An 18,843-nucleotide genomic window follows, 5' to 3' on the forward strand; every position below is an offset into this window, starting at 1 on the left:
GGCTACCTCCTGGAGCGCAGTGCTTTGCAGATCTCCTTACACTCTCACTAGGGCCCAGGGAGGCCTCATGGAGGAGCTCGAGGCTCAGTGACCTGCCACGGACAACAGCAAGGGACAGCCACATCCCTGGTCTCGGGCCTTGCAGTCCTGTGTTTTGCACCTCAGCCCTTGTTGACCAAGGGAGGCCCAGGCCCAAGCCCTAGGCCACCACGGACAGGCTGGCACCAGAGAAGCCAACATCCCCAAGGTGACTGGCTGCCACCCCACCCAGTAGGGACATGTTTCTACCCACAGATGGGGCAACCCACCACCAACAGCTGTGGGGGCTTGAGGGGTGTTCCTGTGCCACATAATCTTGGCCCAGGTTCCCCACCTTCCTAGGCCTCAGTTTACACATTGGTGAAATGGTGGTGACAACAGTGTCCACTTTCTAGAGCTCTCTCGAGGCTCCTGTTCCCACACACAAAGCGCTTGGCCCACAGTGAGCGCTTGGTAAACAGTAGTGTGTGATTGGGAGCGTTGAAGGAGCCGGCATCATTGTTTGGATCCAGCCCAAGCCTGGGCCCACCTTGCTGTGGGCACCCCAGGGCCCTGAATGGCCTTGAAGCTGCTGCCTGCTGCCGTCCCTCTTGGCCTCACCATCGCCCAAGGCTGCCCGAGGGGCACCTGGCACAGGTCTGGCTGAGGAAGCTGCCTGAGCTGCCACAAGAAAGCAGGTCACTTGGACAAGTCCCTTCTCGCTGAGCCTGTTTCCTCCTCTGTAAAATGGAATAAGAACTCAGATCATGGACATAGAGGCACTCAGTCAAGTGAGAAGCCCAGAAAGCCGAGCCATATGGGGGCCTAGACACAGTCCCCAGCCCAGGCCTCCCTGTCTCCTACCCCCACAGCACCACTCAAGGCAACTGGCTTTAAATAAAGCGTTTATTGATTAGTAGAAGCATGAACAGTGTGCATAATATTTTCAATACAATATCAGGGAGGGATGACGGGAACCCCTCAAAAGGCACTAGAGGCGCAGATCTTCGGTACAAGAGGGAAGACATGCGCCAGAGACCAGGGCTGGGGGGCTGGGGGTCCCTGAGTGCCAGGCACCACCACACGTGCTGTGGGTCAAGGCCCCTCCTCTGGGGAGCAAGTCTAGGGCACGGAGGATGCAGGGCTGGGACAGGACCCCACCTCGGGGACCCTGAAGGAGTCCATTTCTGCCCTGCCCCCAGCAAAGCAGCAGTGGGGGAGGTCTGGGGGTCCTGGGGTGGGGAATGCCAGGCCTGGGCCCATCCTGGCTTGACCCTTGTCCCAGGAACAAGAAGCTGAGTCAGGACGACAGCCAGGCCCAGAGTGACTCACGAGGACATCCAAAGAGGGGACTGGATCTTCAGGGGAAGGTGACTTGGTGACTGAGAGGCAGCACAGGTCAAACCCTAGCCTGACCCCAGACCCTCAGGGAGGCCTCCCCCACCCTGTACCCCTCAGGATCCCTGTCCGGCTCCCCAGACAACCACTGAGGACCTCAGGGTGGCCCAGAGAAGACAGAACCCAGCTCCACTACACCCCTCGCTCCCGCTCCAAGCACCAGAGGGACGGGGACCAGAAGGAGACCAGGTGGGCGGGAGGGAGGCAGGCTGGGGCCAGGAGAAGGGGATACATGGGACCATAAAACCTCAGGCTCCCCATCACCCTCATTCAGCCATCTCACTCACTCACTCCCAGCATCCCCCAGGACAGGGATCGCCTCCTTCACTCAGGACACTTCCCCTCTGCAGACCGGCACGTTCTGGGCCTTTCTCATTTCACCCAAGGCCCACCCACCCCCAAGAGGCACCCCCTAAATCCCATCCCTCCCCGCAGCACCCCCAGCCTGGCTCCAGCCTGAAGACCCCCTCCTTCCCCTTCTCTCTGGAACAGTGGGGAAAGCGAGGCTGGGTCCACCCCTAACTGCGGAAGGAGCAGGGCCAGGGGGGCCACTGCGCTCCCTCTCCTGTCCTGGCCCAGCCAGCCCCTGGGTGAGTGGGCGGGAACCCACTGGCCTCACAGCAGCTTTCACCTCCCTCTCTCCAGGAAGGATGGCAGCACCCATGAGGGGACGGAGGCCACAGAAGAAGGACAGGAAGGGAGGAGCTCTCCAGCCCCCCAGCAGTGTCCCGCCCTCGGCACAAGCAGGAAAACCCCAAAACCAGCCCCTGCATCTGAGATCATCCCACAGAAGAGAAAACAGGGAGCAAGAAAGTGTTGACTGAATCCAATAAAGTGACTCAGGTGGGCCCGCTCCCTGGTGGTGCCACACAGCCCTGCCCCGCCTCCACCCACAAGGCACAACATAGACCAGGGTACCCTCCTCAGAGCCAAGCCTGCCTGGGCCCAGAAGGGAGCGGCCCGTGCCGTGTGCAGCAGCCAGGGACCCACTGGCCTAGAACTCAGTCTGCACCCCTGCGCTGTCCTCGGTGGTGGTGTGGAGGGCGGGGTGGCTGCTGGGGCTGGACACCTGCTCTCCAGTCTCCTGGTCGCTGGGCTTGGGGGGTCCAAGGTCCACAGCCTTTCCAGGCAGGAGATGCTGGCGGGGTGAGGCAGGCGGCGAGGAGGCCTCGGGGGCGGCCTCGGGCTGGGGACTCTCCCCGGCGGGTGCCCCGTTGAGTAGGGGGCTGGCTGGCGGGGGGCTCTCAGCCCGCAGACCTTGGGCCAGCAGGCCTTGGATCTCAGTGACACTGTCCGGGGACGCAGGTGATGGTGGCTCAGGGCTAGCCTCAAAGGGCAGCCCCGCCTCCTCATCCTGGACCACAGAGACCACCTGCTTGGCGCGCCGTCGCTTTTCCGAGAGGGTGGCTGCCTCCGGGGTGCTGGGGCTGGGGCTGGGGCTGCCGCCCCCACCACTGTTGCTGTACTCCTCGCCCCAGTCGATGGGGGCGCCCTCGGCCAGCAGGTGCAGGTTGGGGTCGCTGTTGTGCATGACCATGCTGTCCCGGTACAGGTTGTGCTTCCGCTGCACCGCAGCCTCCTTCACAGCTGCAGGGCCGCAGGGGAAGGCTCAGGACACAGCACTGATCCCACAGCTGCCCCCATGCTGGACTCTGCTCAAAGGACACCTGTCTCATCCCACCATGGGGGTCTGTGATTGGGATGTGACTTATTCCAGGCCTCATTGCTAAAAGCAGCAAGGCTGTGATGCTAACTCCAGGCCCAGGCTGCTGACCACATGCCATCTAATCACTCATCCCAGCCTCCCAGCAAAGCCAAGGACACGAGAAGAAACTAAAGCACAGAGATGCGAGGCTGTCCGCTCCTGGGGCCACACAGCCAACGGTGGGCTTCACCCAGCCCCTAGGTGCAAGTCTGGCCTTTTCTTTTCTTTTTTTTTTTTTTGAGACAGAGTCTCGCTCTGTCACCCAGGCTGGAGTGCAGTGGCCGGATCTCAGCTCACTGCAAGCTCTGCCTCCTGGGTTTACGCCATTCTCCTGCCTCAGCCTCCCGAGTAGCTGGGACTATAGGCGCCCGCCACCTCGCCCGGCTAGTTTTTTTGTATTTTTTAGTAGAGACGGAGTTTCACCATAATAGCCAGGATGGTCTCGATCTCCTGACCTCGTGATCCGCCCGTCTCGGCCTCCCAAAGTGCTGGGATTACAGGCTTGAGCCACCGCGCCCGGCCAAGTCTGGCCTTTTCTTTGTGCCTTAGCTGACCCCCTCAGCTGCCACCACCTCTCAGCTGCCCCCTCAGCATCCTCCTGACAACAGTCCCCACCCCGGGATGGCACCCACCCTGCAGGATGTCCTTCATGACGGTCTGCAACACCACCTCCTCGTACGTGTTTTCCACCAGGATGAACTTGGCAAAGTCCTCGAAGATCAGCTCCTGGAACCGAGGCAGCTCCTGCCCAGGTGGGGTGGCAGAGGTGAGAGGTCAGGGCCAAGGGTAGAGCAGGTCTGTGGGCTCCACCCCCAACTTAGGGCCCAAATGGCTGGAGCAGGTGGGGACCGCTCACCGACTTGCAGGTAGGGCCCAGCTTCTTGAGCAGGAAAGGGATGCTGACCTGCAGCAGCGCCTCCCGGAAGAACCTCTTCCGCACAGAGCTGCTGTCGTAGTCATATTTCTGCAGGGAACCAGGGGGTCAGGGGCCTGCAGGTCAGTGGGCTCCATTGGCCCTGAGGGTAGGATGAGGCCAGCGGTCTGACCCAAGCCTCCGAGTCCTCCTCCACACAAGAGGACCATGGCGCCTCCTTGCAGGGGCAGCAATCCTGGTGGTGGCCGGGGATGGGGCTCGGGGCTCGGCCTCACCTAGGATGGTCTGGGGCAGGGCATGGGGCCGCTCACCTTCAGCACCCGCTCCAGGACCCGCTGGATGGACTTGCACAGCTCCTCTTTGGTGGGCCCCTTCCCCAGTTCCTGGTGCAGGAGGGTCTCGAACGTATACACAGCATTGTCCATTTGCTGCGGGGCACACCGCGGACACGTGAAGTCCCCAGGGTGACCACGGCCCCTTCCTGAGTCCTCATCCTCAACCAGCCCCCTACCCCGAGGCCTACCAGGGAGGCATAGCGAGCAGTCTGTGCCCACTCACTCATTCTCCCACTCACAGCGCTGCACACTCAGGCCAGTCCCTGCCTCAAGACAACAGGAAACATGGGAAGGGGCCTGGGGGGCAGGGAGAGCTCCCTGGAGGAAGGGGTCTCTAAGCTGAGACCTGGGAAGTGAGTCAGAATTAGCCAGGTGGCCGGAGGCATAGATGTTCCAAGCAGAGGAGGAAAGAGTGTGCCAGGCAAGCGTGGCTACGGCGTGACAGGGGACGGAGCAGAAGGGACCCCTCCTGGGGAAGGGGGCCTGTGGAAGGCGGTGGGCAGGGTGTGGAGTGGGGGTCGTAGCCTCGGGTCTACCTCCCGCATGTGGATCTGGGCTCGCTGCTTGAACACGGACGTGCTGGACACATCAAATCGCTGCTGCAGCCCGTCCAGCCGCAGCGACTCCATCTTCTCATAGCAGCTCTGCATCTTCAAGGGGTGGTACGCCAGCCGGGACAGCTTCTCCATGTACTGCAGGGGGCGGGCCGCGGGGGCTGAGTGGGGCCGCCCTGTGGCCAGGCAGCCCCCCCATACATACTTTGCCTGGGTCCTCAAAGTCCAGGCCCTGGGGCTGGCGCCTGCTACCAGGGATGGCCACCTGGTGGTGATGGCCACAAAGGTAAACCCAGGAGCGCCCAGGACAGAAGCATGAGGCTCTGAAGGCATGGAGGGCACGGTCCAGCGGCACAGCACTGTGGAGAGGCAGCCTAGGTGCCGGGAGAAGGCTCTCATCCCTTCTGAGGGGCTGGGTGACCTTGGGCAAGTCATTCACCCTCTCTGAGCCTCAGTTTCCTCAGCTTCAAAGTTGGGAGAGAGCTTTCATGCTCTCCAAGGTCCTCTCCAGGTCTCAGATTCTGGGATTATTATGGTCTGTGGACTCCCCATTTCAGAGTATAAAGGAGGAAACGAAGATACGGGATAAATTCGATCTGACAGCTACGTGGGCTCCAGGCAGCCACCCCCAGATGGAGACTGGGGAAGGACGTCCACCCCGGGAGCCAGACAACTGAAGGAAGGGCAAGGACTGTCTCCATGTGCACGGCGTGTGACTTGTGAATTCTGCCTTATTGATCTCATCGTTCACCCGAAGCCCGTCCATCCCTCTCCCCTTCTCTCCTTCCCTCCTTCTTTCCCTCCTTCCTTCTCTTCTCTGTTAACTTCTTTTCTATTTTAGCACCACTCTTGGTTTCTAAAGGCTGACGGCCAGGAGCTAATGTTCCCTCTTTCCTCTAACTACAGGCCCCATGAGGACTCCAACAGCTCTGGCCTCACGGCCTTGGTCCCTAGTCCCCAGCAGCCCCTCCCCGTCTACAGGGATGGCTTTGGAGGGGAACGGCTGCCCCGAGTCACACAGCCAGGGCCCTCTGGGACAGACCAGACCTTCTCTCAGGAGACCCCCTCCCAGGGGCAGTGCCGGCCTCACCTCGCCCAGCTTGTCAATGCCGCCCTCATTGATGACGTTCAGGTTCATGTCCGTGACCTCCTTGAAGAAGACGTCCCGCACCTCGGTGAAGCCCTGGCTGGTGGGCACCATCAGGGCCTCCAGGATGGACGGGATGTAGGGCTGGACATGATTTCGCACACACACCTCTGCCTTTGGGAGGATGAAGGCTGTGCCCCGAGGGAGCCGGGTCAGCAGGGGCTCCCCAAGGAGCACCTCTCAGTCATCCCACAGCCCAGGTGCTGGAGGCTACTGTATTACTATTATTACTATTTTTTTTTTTTTTGAGATGGAGTCTTGCTCTGTCACCCAGGCTGCAGTGCAGTGGCCGGATCTCAGCTCACTGTAACCTCCACCTCCCAGGTTCAAGCCATTCTCCTGCCTCAGCCTCCTGAGTAGCTGAGACTACAGGCACCCGCCACCACGCCCGGCTAATTTTTGTATTTTTAGTAGAGACAGGGTTCGTCATGTTGGTCAGGCTGGTCTTGAACTCCTCACCTCGTGATCCACCCGCCTCAGCCTCCCAAAGTGCTGGGATTACAGGCGTGAGCCACCGCGCCCGGCCTGTTATTATTTTATTTGAGACAGGGTCTTACTCTGTCGCCCAGGCTGGAGTGCAGTGGAATAATCAAAGCTCACTGCAGCCTCAAATTCCTGGGTTCAAGCGATCCTCCCACTTCAGCCTCTAATAGTATTATCATTTTTATTTCAACTCTTATTTTAGATGCGGGGGGTACATTGCAGGTTTGTTCCATGGGTATGTTGTGTGACGCTGAGGTTTTGGGCAGGATTGATCTCATCACCCAAGCAGTGAGCACAGTGCCCAAAAAGTAATTTTTCAGCCCTTCCCAACTCTCTCTTCCCATCAATACTATTATTATTATTGATTTTTGAGACAGAGTCTCATGCTGTCACCCAGTGTGGAGTGCAATGGCACAATCTCAGCTCACTGCAACCGTTGCCTCCCAGGTTCCAGTGATTCGCATGCCTCAGCCTCCCAAGTAGCTGGGACTACAGGTGCACACCACCATGCCCAGTGAATTTTTTTTTTGTTTTTAGTAGAGACAGGGTTTTACCATATTGGCCAGGCTGGTCTCAAACTCCGAATCTCGGGTGACCCGCCCACCTTAGCCTCCCAAAGTGCTAGGATTACAGGCGTGAGCCACTGCACTCAGCCCCCATCAGTACTTGTAGTAGTAGTAGTAGTAGTAGTAGTAGTAGTAGTAGTAATAGTATTTTAAGAGGCAGGGTCTCACTGTGTTATCCAGGCTGGTCTCAAACTCCCTGGGCTCAAGTGATCCTCCTGCCTTGGCCTTCCAAGTGCTGGGATTACAGGCATGAGCCCCTGCACCTGGCCAATATTTTTTTTTTTTGAGACGGAGTCTCGCTCTGTCACCCAGGCTGGAGTGCAGTGGCGTGATCTCCACTCACTGCAAGCTCCACCTCCCGGGTTCACGCCATTCTCCTGCCTCAGCCTCCCGAGTAGCTGGGACTACAGGCACTGCCACCACACCCGGCTAATTTTTTGTATTTTTAGTAGAGACGGGGTTTCACCATTGTTAGCCAGAATGGTCTTGATCTCCTGACTTCATGATCCACCCGCCTCGGCCTCCCAAAGTGTTCAGATTACAGGTGTGAGCCAATATTATTTTTGAAGAAAACCACTGGGGGTAATATTAGCAAGCTGAATGATTCCAGAGAAGTAGTGGATAAAGATGGGAATCCATGCAGGAAAAATGACAAGGTATTCTGAGATTGGACCCTGATCTTTCTGAAACCATTATGGCAACAAACTAAGAAAACTGCCATCTGACAAGAGATTGATAATCAGAATGCATAAGGAGCTCAAACAAGTCTATAGGGAAAAAAATCCTAGTAATCCAATTAAAATGGGCAAAAGATTTGAATACACATTTCCCCAAAGAAGACATATAAATGGCAAACAGGCATATGAAAAGGCACTCAACACAAAACAGGCATGTGAAAAGGTGCTTGACATCACTGATCAGAGAAATGCAAATCAAAACTACAATGAGATGCCACGTCACCCCAGTTAAAATGGCTTTATCCAAAAGACGAGCAATAACAAATGCTGATGAGGATGCGGAGAAAAGGGAACCTCCCCGTAAGCTATTGGTGGTGTGAAAGGAAAATATCTTAGGCCCCCAGAATTACGAAGTCAAGCTGGGAATTGCTTAGAGTAAGCAATTCAAAGTCATCCCCTCGGCTCACTGAGATAAATGCATATCTGCTTCCCTCCTTTGGAGAGGCTAATCATCAACTCAAAAGAATGCAACTATTTGTCTCTTTTCCTCCTATGACCTGGAAGCCCCGTGCCTGCATCGAATTGTCCTGCTTTTCCTTCAAGTTGTCCCACCTTTCCAGACCAAACCAATGTTCATTTTACTTTTTTTTTTTGAGACAGGGTGTCACTGTTGACCAGGCTGGAGTGTAGTGGCTTGATCTCGGCTCACCGCAGCCTCTGCCTCCCGGGTTCAAGCGATTCTCATGCCTCAGCCTCCTCGAGTAGCTGGGATTACAAGCATGCACCACCATATCCAGCTAAGCTTTATATTTTTAGTAGAGATGGGTTTCACTATGTTGGCCAGGCTGGTCTCGAACTCCTGACCGCAAGTGATCCACCCGCCTCAGCCTCCCAAAGTGCTGGGATTACAGCGTAAGCCACTGCGCCCGGCCCATTTTACGTATGTTGATTGATGTCTCGGGTCTCCCTAAAATGCATAAAACCAAGCTATGCTCTGACCACCCTGGGCACATGTCATCAGGACCTGCTGTGGCTGTATCATGAGTGCCTGTCCCCAACTTGGCAAAATCAACTTTCTAATTTAACTGAGACCTGTCTCAAATTTTCGGGGTTCACAGTGGGAATGTAAATTAGTACAACCACTATGGAGAACAGTTTGGAGGTTCCTCAAAAAACGAATAGAGCTATCATATGATCCAGCAATCCCGCTGCTGGGTATATACCCAGAGAAAGGAAATCGGCCCGTCACAGAGATATCTGCACTCCCGTGGTTGTTGCGGCTCTGTTCACAATAACCAAGATTTGGAAGCAATCTAAGTGTCCATAACAGATGAATGCATAAAGAAAATGCAGTACATACACACAATGGGGTACCATTCAGTCATAAAAAAAGAACGAGATTCAGTCATTTGCAACAACATGGATGGAGTTGGAGGTCATGATATTAAGCCAGGCACAGAAAGACCAACATCGCGTGTCCTCACTTATGTGTGGGATCTAAAAATTAAAGCAAATTGACATTTTGGAGGGGGTCTCCCCTGTGAGGGCAACAAAAAAGGTAAAAACAAACAAACAAAAAACAAAGCAATCGAGCCCATGGAGATAGAGAGTAGAAGGACGGTTACTAGAGGATGGAGAGGGTAGTCGGGCGGGCAAGGAGGAGGCGGGGATGGTTAATGGGCACAAAAAATAGAAATGTCAGAGGCGTTTGAATCACAGCAACTGTATCTTAAATAGGAGCGGGGTAAAATGAGGCTGAGACCTACTGGGCTGCACTGCCAGACAGTGAAGGCGTTCTAAGTCCCAGGATGAGATAGGAGCTCATCACAAGATACAGGTCCTAAAGACCTTGCTGATAAAACAGGGTGCAGTAAAGAAGCTGCCCAGGCCGGGCGTGGTGGCTCAAGCCTGTAATCCCAGCACTTTGGGAGGCCGAGACGGGCAGATCACGAGGTCAGGAGATCGAGACCATCCTGGCTAACACGGTGAAACCCTGTCTCTACTAAAAAATAAAAAAAACTAGCCGGGCGAGGTGGTGGGCGCCTGTAGTCCCAGCTACTCGGGAGGCTGAGGCAGGAGAATGGCGTAACCCGGGAGGCGGAGCTTGCAGTGAGCTGAGATCCGGCCACTGTACTCCCAGCCTGGGAGACAGAGCGAGACTCCGTCTCAAAAAAAAAAAAAAAAAGAAGCTGCCCAAAACCCACCCAAACCAAGATGGTGACGAGAGTGACCTCGGTCGTCCTCACTGCTACACTCTTGCCAACACCATGACAGGTTACAGATGCCATGGCACCATCAGGAAGTCTCCCTATGTGCTCTAAACAAGGAAGGCATGAATCATCCACCCCTTGTTTAGCATGTCATCAAGAAATAACCACAAAAATGGGCAACCAACAGCCCTCCTGCTCTGTCTATGCAGTAGCCATTCTTTTATTCCTTCGCTTTCTTTTTTTTTGAGACGGAGTCTCGCTCTGTGGCCTAGGCTGGAGTGCAGTGGTGTGATCTCCGCTCGCTGCAAGCTCTGCCTCCCAGGTTCACACCATTCTTCTGCCTCAGCCTCCCGAGTAGCTGGGACTACAGGCGCCTGCCACCTCGCCCGGCTAATGTTTGTATTTTTAGTAGAGACGGGGTTTCACAGTGTTAGCCAGGATGGTCTCGATCTCCTGACCTCGTGATCCGCCCGCCTTGGCCTCCCACAGTGCTGGGATTACAGGTGTGAGCCACCATACCCAGCCTATTCCTTCGCTTTGTTAATAAACTTGCTTTAACTCTATGGACTCACCTTGAATTCTTTCTTGCTTAAGATCCAAGAACCCTCTCTCGGGGTCTGGATCGGGACCCCTTTCTGGTTACAGAATGAACAAGCCCTAGTATTTGATAGCGGGACCCCTTTCTGGTTACAGAATGAACAAGCCCTAGTATTTGATAGCACAACAGGGTGACTATAATCAATAATAATTTAATTGTACACTTAAAAATAACCAAAAGAGGCTGCACAGGTGCGATGGCTCATACCTGTAATCCCAGCACTTTGGGAGGCCGAGGTGGGAAGATCACTTGAGGTCAGGAGTTTGAGACCAGCCTGGCCAACATGTTGAAATTCCATCTCTCCTAAAAATACAAAAATTAGCTGGGTGTGGTGGCGTGTGCCTGTAATCCCAGCTACTCGGGAGGCTGAGGCAGAAGAATAGCTTGAGCCTGGGAGGCGGGGGTGGCAGTGAGCCGAGATCACGCCACTGCACTCCAGCCTGGGCAACAAGAGTGAGACTCTGTTTCAAAAAAAACCCCACTAAACTAAACAAATATACTTGGATTGTTTGTAACACAAAGGATAAATGCTTGAGGGGATGGATACTCCACTCTCCAGGATGTGATTATTACACATTGTATGACTGATCAAAACATCTCATGTGCCCCATAAATATGCACACCTAGTGTGTACCCACAAAAATTAAACATGAAAATAAATAAGAAAACTGCCAGCCCAGAGGTGTCAGCAGTGTTCCGCTTAGCTAGAAATAGACAAAAAACTCCTTTGGGGTGGGTCTCGCTTCTTCGTTTGAACAAAGAACAACAGCAATGAAAACTACGTTAGTAGATTTAATGAGCCTCTGCTTTTACAACACAGGGCAATCCTCTCTGGAATGGTGTGGCTGGCTCTACATAATTATGTAAAAGGTTTCTTCCTTGTGATTGGGGACCATTTCCAGAACATTCTGACCAAAGCATTTTCACCCAAGAATATTTAGATGTCCACCCCCACCCCAGCCCAGCTAATGTTCTTTGTTCCACACAAGAAATGTCAAGTCTCAGTGTCCTATCCAGCTCCCAACCAATACTCAGGGTCTGGGTAGTAAAGAAGAACCCACAGGAGGCCGGGCGCGGCCGCTCATGCCTGTAATCCCAGTGCTTCGGGAGGCTGAGGCAGGAGGATTGTCTGAGGCCAGGAGTTCGAGACCAGCCCGGGCAACACAGTAAGACCCCCCAGCCTTCTCTCTCTCTCTCTTTAAAAAATTTTAAAAAGAGAGTTTTGCCCACGTAAGACCCTTCTCTACAAACAGTTTAAAAATTAGCCAGGCGTGGTGGCATGCACCTGTAGCCCCAGCTATGCAGGAGGTTGAGGTGGGAAGATTACTTGAGCTCAGGAGGTTGAGGCTACAGTGAACCATGATTGCACCACTACTCTCCACCTGGAAGACAGAGCGAGACTGTGTCTCTTAAAAAACAGGCCGGGCACGTGGCTCACACCTGTAATCCCAGCACTTTGGGAGGCCAAGGCAGGTGGGTCACCTGAGGTTAGGAGTTCGAGACCAGCCTCGCCAACATGGCAAAACCCTGTCTCTAATAAAAATACAAAAATTAGCCAGGCGTACTGGCGGGTACCTGTAATCCCAGCTACTTGCAGGGCTGAGGCAGGAGAACTGCTTGAACTGGGGAAGCGAGGTTGTAGTGAGCTGAGATTGCGCCACTGTGCTCTAGCCTGGGCAACAGAGCAAGACTCCATCTCAAAATAATAATAATAACAATAATAAAAAGGGCTGGGCACAGTCGCTCACACCTATAATCCTAGCACTTTGGGAGGCCAAGGCAGGATTGCTTGAGCTCAGGAGTTTGATACCAGCCTGGGCAACATGGCAAAACCCTGTCTCTACAAAAAATACAAAAATGTGCTGGGCGTGGTGGCATGTGCCTGTAGTCCCAGCTACTTGGGGGGCTAACGTGGGAGGATGGTTTAAGCCCGGGAGGTAGAGACTGCAGTGAGCCGAGGTCATGCCATTGCACCGCAGCCTGGGCGACAGAGTGAGACGCTGTCTCAAATAAAATAAAATAAAACAAATAAAATAAATTAAATTAAAAATTAAAAGAATGCCTCATGGAGAAGTGACAGTTGCTAAAACTGCGCTCTGCAGATGTGCTATGGGGACTGCGCTGGTGAAAGGATCCCATCTAGCTGGAAGAGAAAGGAGGACAGGCCGGGTGCGGTGGCTCACGCCTGTCATCTCAGCACTTTGGGAGGCCAAGGCAGGCAGATCACGAGGTCAGGAGTTTGAGATCAGCCTGGCCAACATGGTGAAACATCATCACTACTAAAAATACAAAAATTAGCTAGGCATGGTGGCAGCATGTGCCTGTAATCCCAGCTACTCAGGAGGCTGAGGCAGGAGAATTGCTTGAACCAGGGAGGCGGAGGTTGTGGCGAGTGGAGATCGCGCCACTGCACTCCAGCCTGGGTGACAGAGAATAAACTGACCTGGGAAAGCTACACTTGCTGAAAGTAAATGTACTTTAAAATGACACATGGTAAATCTGTGATGAGTCAGAGATGAAAAGAAGGCTTGAACCTCCTGAACAAAAATTTTTCTCTTCAAGATCTGGGTTTATAGAAATAATAGCCACAAAACAACTCACAGGGACTGGAGTACCACCGTGCAGATTTGACTCCAATTCTTACAAATGATCAATGAGCAAGTCACTGCTGTGAAATTTACATGGGTCACGAAATAAAACGAAAGTCCACCTTGGCCCCTGGAGTTCCCGTCGGGCATGGGGGTGGCCGCCTACCTCGGATCTTGCTGGCGAGGTGCTCCTTGGAGGTGATGATTTGGTCCATGTCGGTTCGGATGACAGCCTGCATGGCCGGCCGCATCTGCTGCACCTTGGACAGCACCTCCTCAAAGCGCGCCTTGGCCTGCTCGTACACCATGCGGTACACGGCGTCCGAGATCTGTGGGCAGAGCAGCTGCATCGGCACCAGGGCTGAGGGCACCACGCCAGCTGCCGGCGCCATCCCCGCTCCAGGGCCCCAGGCCCACCCACCTGGATCCATTGCCGCTGCCGCTCCTGCGGTTTCCCCTTGAGCCGCGGGCCGAGCTCTGCCTTCAGCTCGGGGCCCAGCTCCTCCATCACCAGGTTGCTCAGGATCTAGGTTGAGGAGGCACAGGCCAGGCCAGGGGCTGGAGAGCGCTCAGCTGGCCTGTTTCTCTCCGCATTCCCACAAGACGGGCCGCTCCAGCCCCCACCTCCTCCGCGACTGGCCCATTGCTTCACCGTCCCCACTGCTCTCTCTCCTGAGCTTCATTCCCACAGGTCCCAACTGATCTGCCTGAGTGTCCTGTAGGATCCTCAGACTCAGGGGCCAGCCCCAGGGCCTTTGCACAGGCTGCCTTCCCTACCTGGAATACCACACTCTTTCCCTGCTTTGCCTGCACATGGAAGTGTACATTTATTTGCCAAATGTCTGTTTCTCCTGCTAGACAGAGAGCTCCCTGAGGGCCAGGGATGTGTCCACATTGTTCCCAGCTGCACCCCAGCGCCTCGTCCAGGTGCTCAGATGCCCAGTAAGTGATGAATAAACCAGTGAGTATCTCCACCAGCACCGGCCCTTGCACTTGTCCAAACCTGAGCATGTCATCTCCTTCCAAACCAGCAGCACCCCAGAGCCTCATCTCTGTACCCAGCCCCGTGCCCTCCCTTGCTGGGTCCTCGGGTGACTTCTGAGGTTTCCCGACCAGCCCGTCTGGCCTCACCTGCACCTCGTTCCCACACAGCATCTCCCAGGTGCCGTACAGCTCCTTGGACTGTCGGTACATGCGGATGGCATCTGTGAATGCGGGGCCCTCCACCTTGGAGTCCTCAGGGATTCCTGCCCAGGAGACAGAGGGGGAGAGGAGGTCAGCAGATGGCCCAGTGGCCTCTACCAAGACCAACTGACAACTGACCAGAACCCCCCCACCCCCCCACACACGACATGCACCTCAGGAGGGGCAGCTGGGACCCCCACTCCCCTCGTCATCAGAGCAGTCGTGGTTGTATCTGATGGCAAGAGCAGTAATGACCCCACTACCAACAGTGATGAGACAGCCCCCCTTGCCTCTTTAGCTCCTGAAATCCTCCCACCCACCCCAAGACCTGGGCACTATCATTTGCCTTATTGCTTTACAGATGAAGAGACAACCAGTTGGTGGCAAGGCCGCGGGCCCGGGTCACAGGGAAGGGAGTGGCAGAGCCAGGACTAGAAGCTCCCGTCCCATGAGCAGCCACCCAGAATGGCCCTAGAGGCACCCAGACACTCTTGTTCTAGCCCCAGTTCCTCCCTGACTGCTGGATCAGGGCCCTTCAAACTTTGCCTGGAACAGGCTAGGCAGTAGATATTCTCAGCCCTGCAGGTCATAAAACCCCGCCCGCAATGCTCGCCTCTACAGTCACAGCACAAAAACAGCCACAGACCATCCAGAAACAAATGAGCGTGCCTCTGCTCCAATAAACTTTGTTGACAGAAACAGGCAATTGGCTGATCTGGGCCCATAGGCCATAGGTTGCTGAGCCTGGTTCTAGATCACTGAACCCAAAACGGCCTGTTTCATCTTCCAAACAATGGGAACAATGGTCTCACAGGTCCACTGCAGGGCTCCCTGGGCCACAGTGTAGGGACAGGAGATCAGGGCCCAGCACTGCCCTGCGCCACACTTTTTATCAATAACTGAGGAGCCAGCTGGCTGCTCCACTGGGCCCGGGGTCTGTCCCTCTGTCCTGTTCACCGCTGAGTCCAGGTCAGTACCTGGCACAGATGCTTGAATAACTTTGTTAAAGAACAAAGCCAGGTGCGGTGGCTCATACCTGCAATCCCAGTACTTTGGGAAGCTGAGATGGGGGAATCACTTGAGGTCAGGAGTTCGAGACCAGCCTGGCCAATGGCGAAACCCCATCTCTACTAAAAATACAAAAATTAGCCAGACGTGGTGGCAGGCGCCTGTAATCCCAGCTACTCAGGAGGTTGCCACTGAAGAATTGCTTGAACCCAGGAGGCAGAGGTTGCAGTGAGCCAAGATTGCACCACTGCACTCTAGCGTGGGTGACACAGTGAGACTCTGCCTCAAAAAAAAAAAAAAAAAAAAAAAAAAGAATGGAAGGGTTTACTATTAATAACAGCTAGAAAAGCACTATTTCTGAATTTTTGTCATTGTTGGTGCTGTCAGCGACCCAAACGCCAGTGAGGTGAACCCCTGAGTGAGGCGTGGACCTCCAGATTCAATGCCGGGGAGGCAACTGGCAGGAAGTTGCAAAATCTGACTTGGGGTAAGAAGGTGGTTAAACACTACTGAGCCAGGCAGCAGGCAGGCTCCCCCGGCCGCATGCCTCTGACCGCCGCATCCCCAGAGCCCAGGAAGGGGAAACGGAAGCCTGGGCACCAGAAACCCAAGGCTCCCACTGCCATGACTATGGGTTGAGTCACCACCCGCAGAGAAAAAGCCCCTCTCTGGGTCCCTCCCCTCCCCACACCCAGCTGACCACAGAAATCACTGCCTGTCAGAGCCGGGAGGGAGCTGAGCAGGGGGAGGTCCAGCCCGTATCCCTACAGCGCAGCTGCCTGGATGGGGACAGGGGCCTGTGGGAGTCTCACTCCTGTGTTTCAGGGACCTGAAGTCAGGCAGGAGTGACAGGAGCAGGGCAGGGATGTTCCAGCCGGAGCAGCATGCAGAGCCCTGGGTGGGGGCTGCCCACCTGGGCCAGGGGAGGAGGTCCCCCAGACGCCCCACCCACCTCTCAGAAGGGCATGGTTCCTAGAAACCAAGTTTTGACTGGAAAATCTGGACAGTGTGTTACCTGCTGGCTCTCCCACAGGGAGAGGGAATTTTCATCCTGCACGTACCAAGTCAGGTGTGCAGGGCAGGGCTGCTTTCCAGATGGCAAGAAGGTAACGCGGAGGGCCAGGACAGCGGGAGGGAGCCCAGCCAGCCTCGACATTTGGGACTCTCTCTGCACACCCAGCCACCGAGTGTGACAAGTTTCAGGGTCACCCCTCCTGAGCTCTTCCCATGAGCCCAGCTCTTAGGGGCTGAAGTGTGTCTCCACACCCCCAAATTCATATGCTGGAGTCCTAACCCCCAGTACCCCAGAACATGATTGTATTTGGACCCAGTGTCTTTTTTTTTTTTCCTAAGAAGAGTCTCACTCTGTCACCCAGGCTGGAGTTCAGGGGCACAATCTTGGCTCACTGCAGCCTCTGCCTCCCAGGTTCAAGTGATTCTCCTGCCTCAGTCTCCCGAGTAGCTGGGACTACAGGCTCCCGCTACCATGTCCGGCTAATTTTTGTATTTTTAGTAGAGATGGGGTTTCACCATGTTGGCCAGGTTGGTCTCGAACTCTTGACCTCAAGAGATCCACACATCTCAGCCTCCCAAAGTGCTGGGATTACAGGCCTGAGCCACCACACTTGCCCTTGGTCCCAGGGTCTTAAAGAAGTAAGTTAAATGGAGGGGATGAGGATGGGACCAAATCCAATACAACTAGTGCCCTTAAAAGAATAGTACAGGCCGGGCGCGGTGGCTCAAGCCTGTAATCCCAGCACTTTGGGAGGCCGAGACGGGCGGATCACGAGGTCAGGAGATCGAGACCATCCTGGCTAACATGGTGAAACCCCGTCTCTACTAAAAAATACAAAAAACTAGCCGGGCGACGTGGCGGGCGCCTGTAGTCCCAGCTGCTTGGGAGGCTGAGGCAGGAGAATGGCGTAAACCCAGGAGGCGGAGCTTGCAGTGAGCTGAGACCCGGCCACTGCACTCCAGCCTGGGCGGGGCAGAGCGAGACTCCGTCTCAAAAAAAAAAAAAAAAAGAATAGTACATTGGCCAGGCGTGGTGGCTCACACCTGTAATCCCAGCACTTTGGGAGGCCGAGGTGGGCAGATCACGAGGTCAAGAGATCAAAACCACCCTGGCTAACACACGGTGAAATCCCATCTCTACTAAAAATACAAAAAATTAGCCGGGCGAGGTGGCAGGTGCCTGTAGTGTAGTCCCAGCTACTCGGGAGGCTGAGGCAGGAGAATGGCGTGAACCTGGGAGGCGGAGCTTGCAGTGAGCCGAGATCACGCCACTGCACTCCAGCCTGGGTGACAGAGCAAGACTCTGTCTCAAAAAAGAAAAAAAAGGAAAAGTACATTTCTTCTTGAAAGAAGAGAAAACACAGGCACACAAAGAAATGACCCTGTGAGGACTCGGAGAAGGCAGCCGGCCACCAGCCAAGGAGAGAGGTCTCGGAGAAACCAGCCCTGCTGACACCTTGACCTCGACTCAGACCCCCAGTTGGGAGAGAACAGATTTCTGCTGCGTAGCTGCCCGGTCTGTAGTATTCGTTATGGCAGTCTTGGGAAACTGAGGCCCCAGGCCTGGCCAAGGTTGCACACACATCAGCTCATTGAATCCTCAGCTCACTGTGCCCTACTTTTCCCAGGGAGAGAACTGAGGCTCAGAGAGGCAGTTACTGCTCGAGGCCACTCAGCTAGTGGATGGCAGAGTGGGGCCTGAACCCAGGACCAGCGGACTCTAGCCAGACCTGGAGACCTTCCAAGAAAGGAAACTGCATTCCTCACTCCCAGGCAGCAGACAGAGGGGGAGGGACCATGGTCAGACAGGAAGAAGCCTTGACCTCTGCACCCGAGGCCAACACTGAGGACCCAGCACAGCCAGTGCCCCAGCTGCCTCCTGCCACCCCCAGCTGCTCCAGGAATGCAGGATGTGAAGGGGTCCCTGGGACCGCTGGTGTCCGCCCAGCTTGGCCTCCTTCCCCCCAGCCCCCACTTCCTGGCAGCCCCTGGAGTGAGCAATTCCAGGCTCCACAAATTCCAAGCCCAGCCTCCAAGACGGAGGAAGCAGAGAACTTTCTCACAGTCCGTGGGGTGGAAGGAAGGCCTGAAACCAGCCTCATCAGCTCCTGCCCTGGGGAGAAGGGGCCACTCGGCAGGACACCTTCCTGGCACAGGACACCCCTTCATTCCTTGGCCCAGCAGCTCTCTTGGGCCTCCCTCTGGTCCACTGCATCCTAGACCCAAGAACTTCCCCATGGCCTCCCCACCAAGTGCTCACTGTGCGTGCCAGGCTCACGGCCAAGTGCCCCACCCAGACCAGCTCTTCCCAATCATCTCTTGAGCTCAAGTTTATCATCATCCCCACTGCACACATGGGGGACTGAGGTGGCCCTTCCCAACCTTGTTCTGTGCCCACCCCTTCCCTATCTGGCCCAGGTCACCCACCCTGCCAGGCCAGGACAGCTGTTAGCCTTGGAAACCTAGAGAGATGGCGCCAGGCC

General features: G+C 55.2%; 1 protein-coding gene across 1 annotated transcript in view; it reads right to left on the reverse strand.

Annotated features, from left to right (window-relative positions):
- Window positions 1-906: 906 nt before the first annotated feature.
- NIBAN2 (niban apoptosis regulator 2) overlaps window positions 907-18,843 on the reverse strand; it is a 66,549-nt gene continuing 48,612 nt past the window's right edge. The window contains exons 6-14 of the mRNA XM_033191694.1: window positions 14,285-14,400; window positions 13,575-13,679; window positions 13,320-13,482; window positions 5,975-6,162; window positions 4,867-5,022; window positions 4,307-4,423; window positions 3,978-4,085; window positions 3,754-3,865; window positions 907-3,003 (exon numbers count right to left, since the gene is read on the reverse strand). Of these exons, the coding sequence (XP_033047585.1) occupies window positions 2,411-3,003; window positions 3,754-3,865; window positions 3,978-4,085; window positions 4,307-4,423; window positions 4,867-5,022; window positions 5,975-6,162; window positions 13,320-13,482; window positions 13,575-13,679; window positions 14,285-14,400 (1,658 nt within the window). The 3' untranslated portion in view covers window positions 907-2,410. The remainder of the gene's footprint in view (window positions 3,004-3,753; window positions 3,866-3,977; window positions 4,086-4,306; window positions 4,424-4,866; window positions 5,023-5,974; window positions 6,163-13,319; window positions 13,483-13,574; window positions 13,680-14,284; window positions 14,401-18,843) is intronic.

This window comes from Trachypithecus francoisi, unplaced genomic scaffold (assembly GCF_009764315.1).
Source record: "Trachypithecus francoisi isolate TF-2019V2 unplaced genomic scaffold, Tfra_2.0 Contig01585, whole genome shotgun sequence".
Lineage (NCBI taxonomy): Eukaryota > Metazoa > Chordata > Mammalia > Primates > Cercopithecidae > Trachypithecus > Trachypithecus francoisi.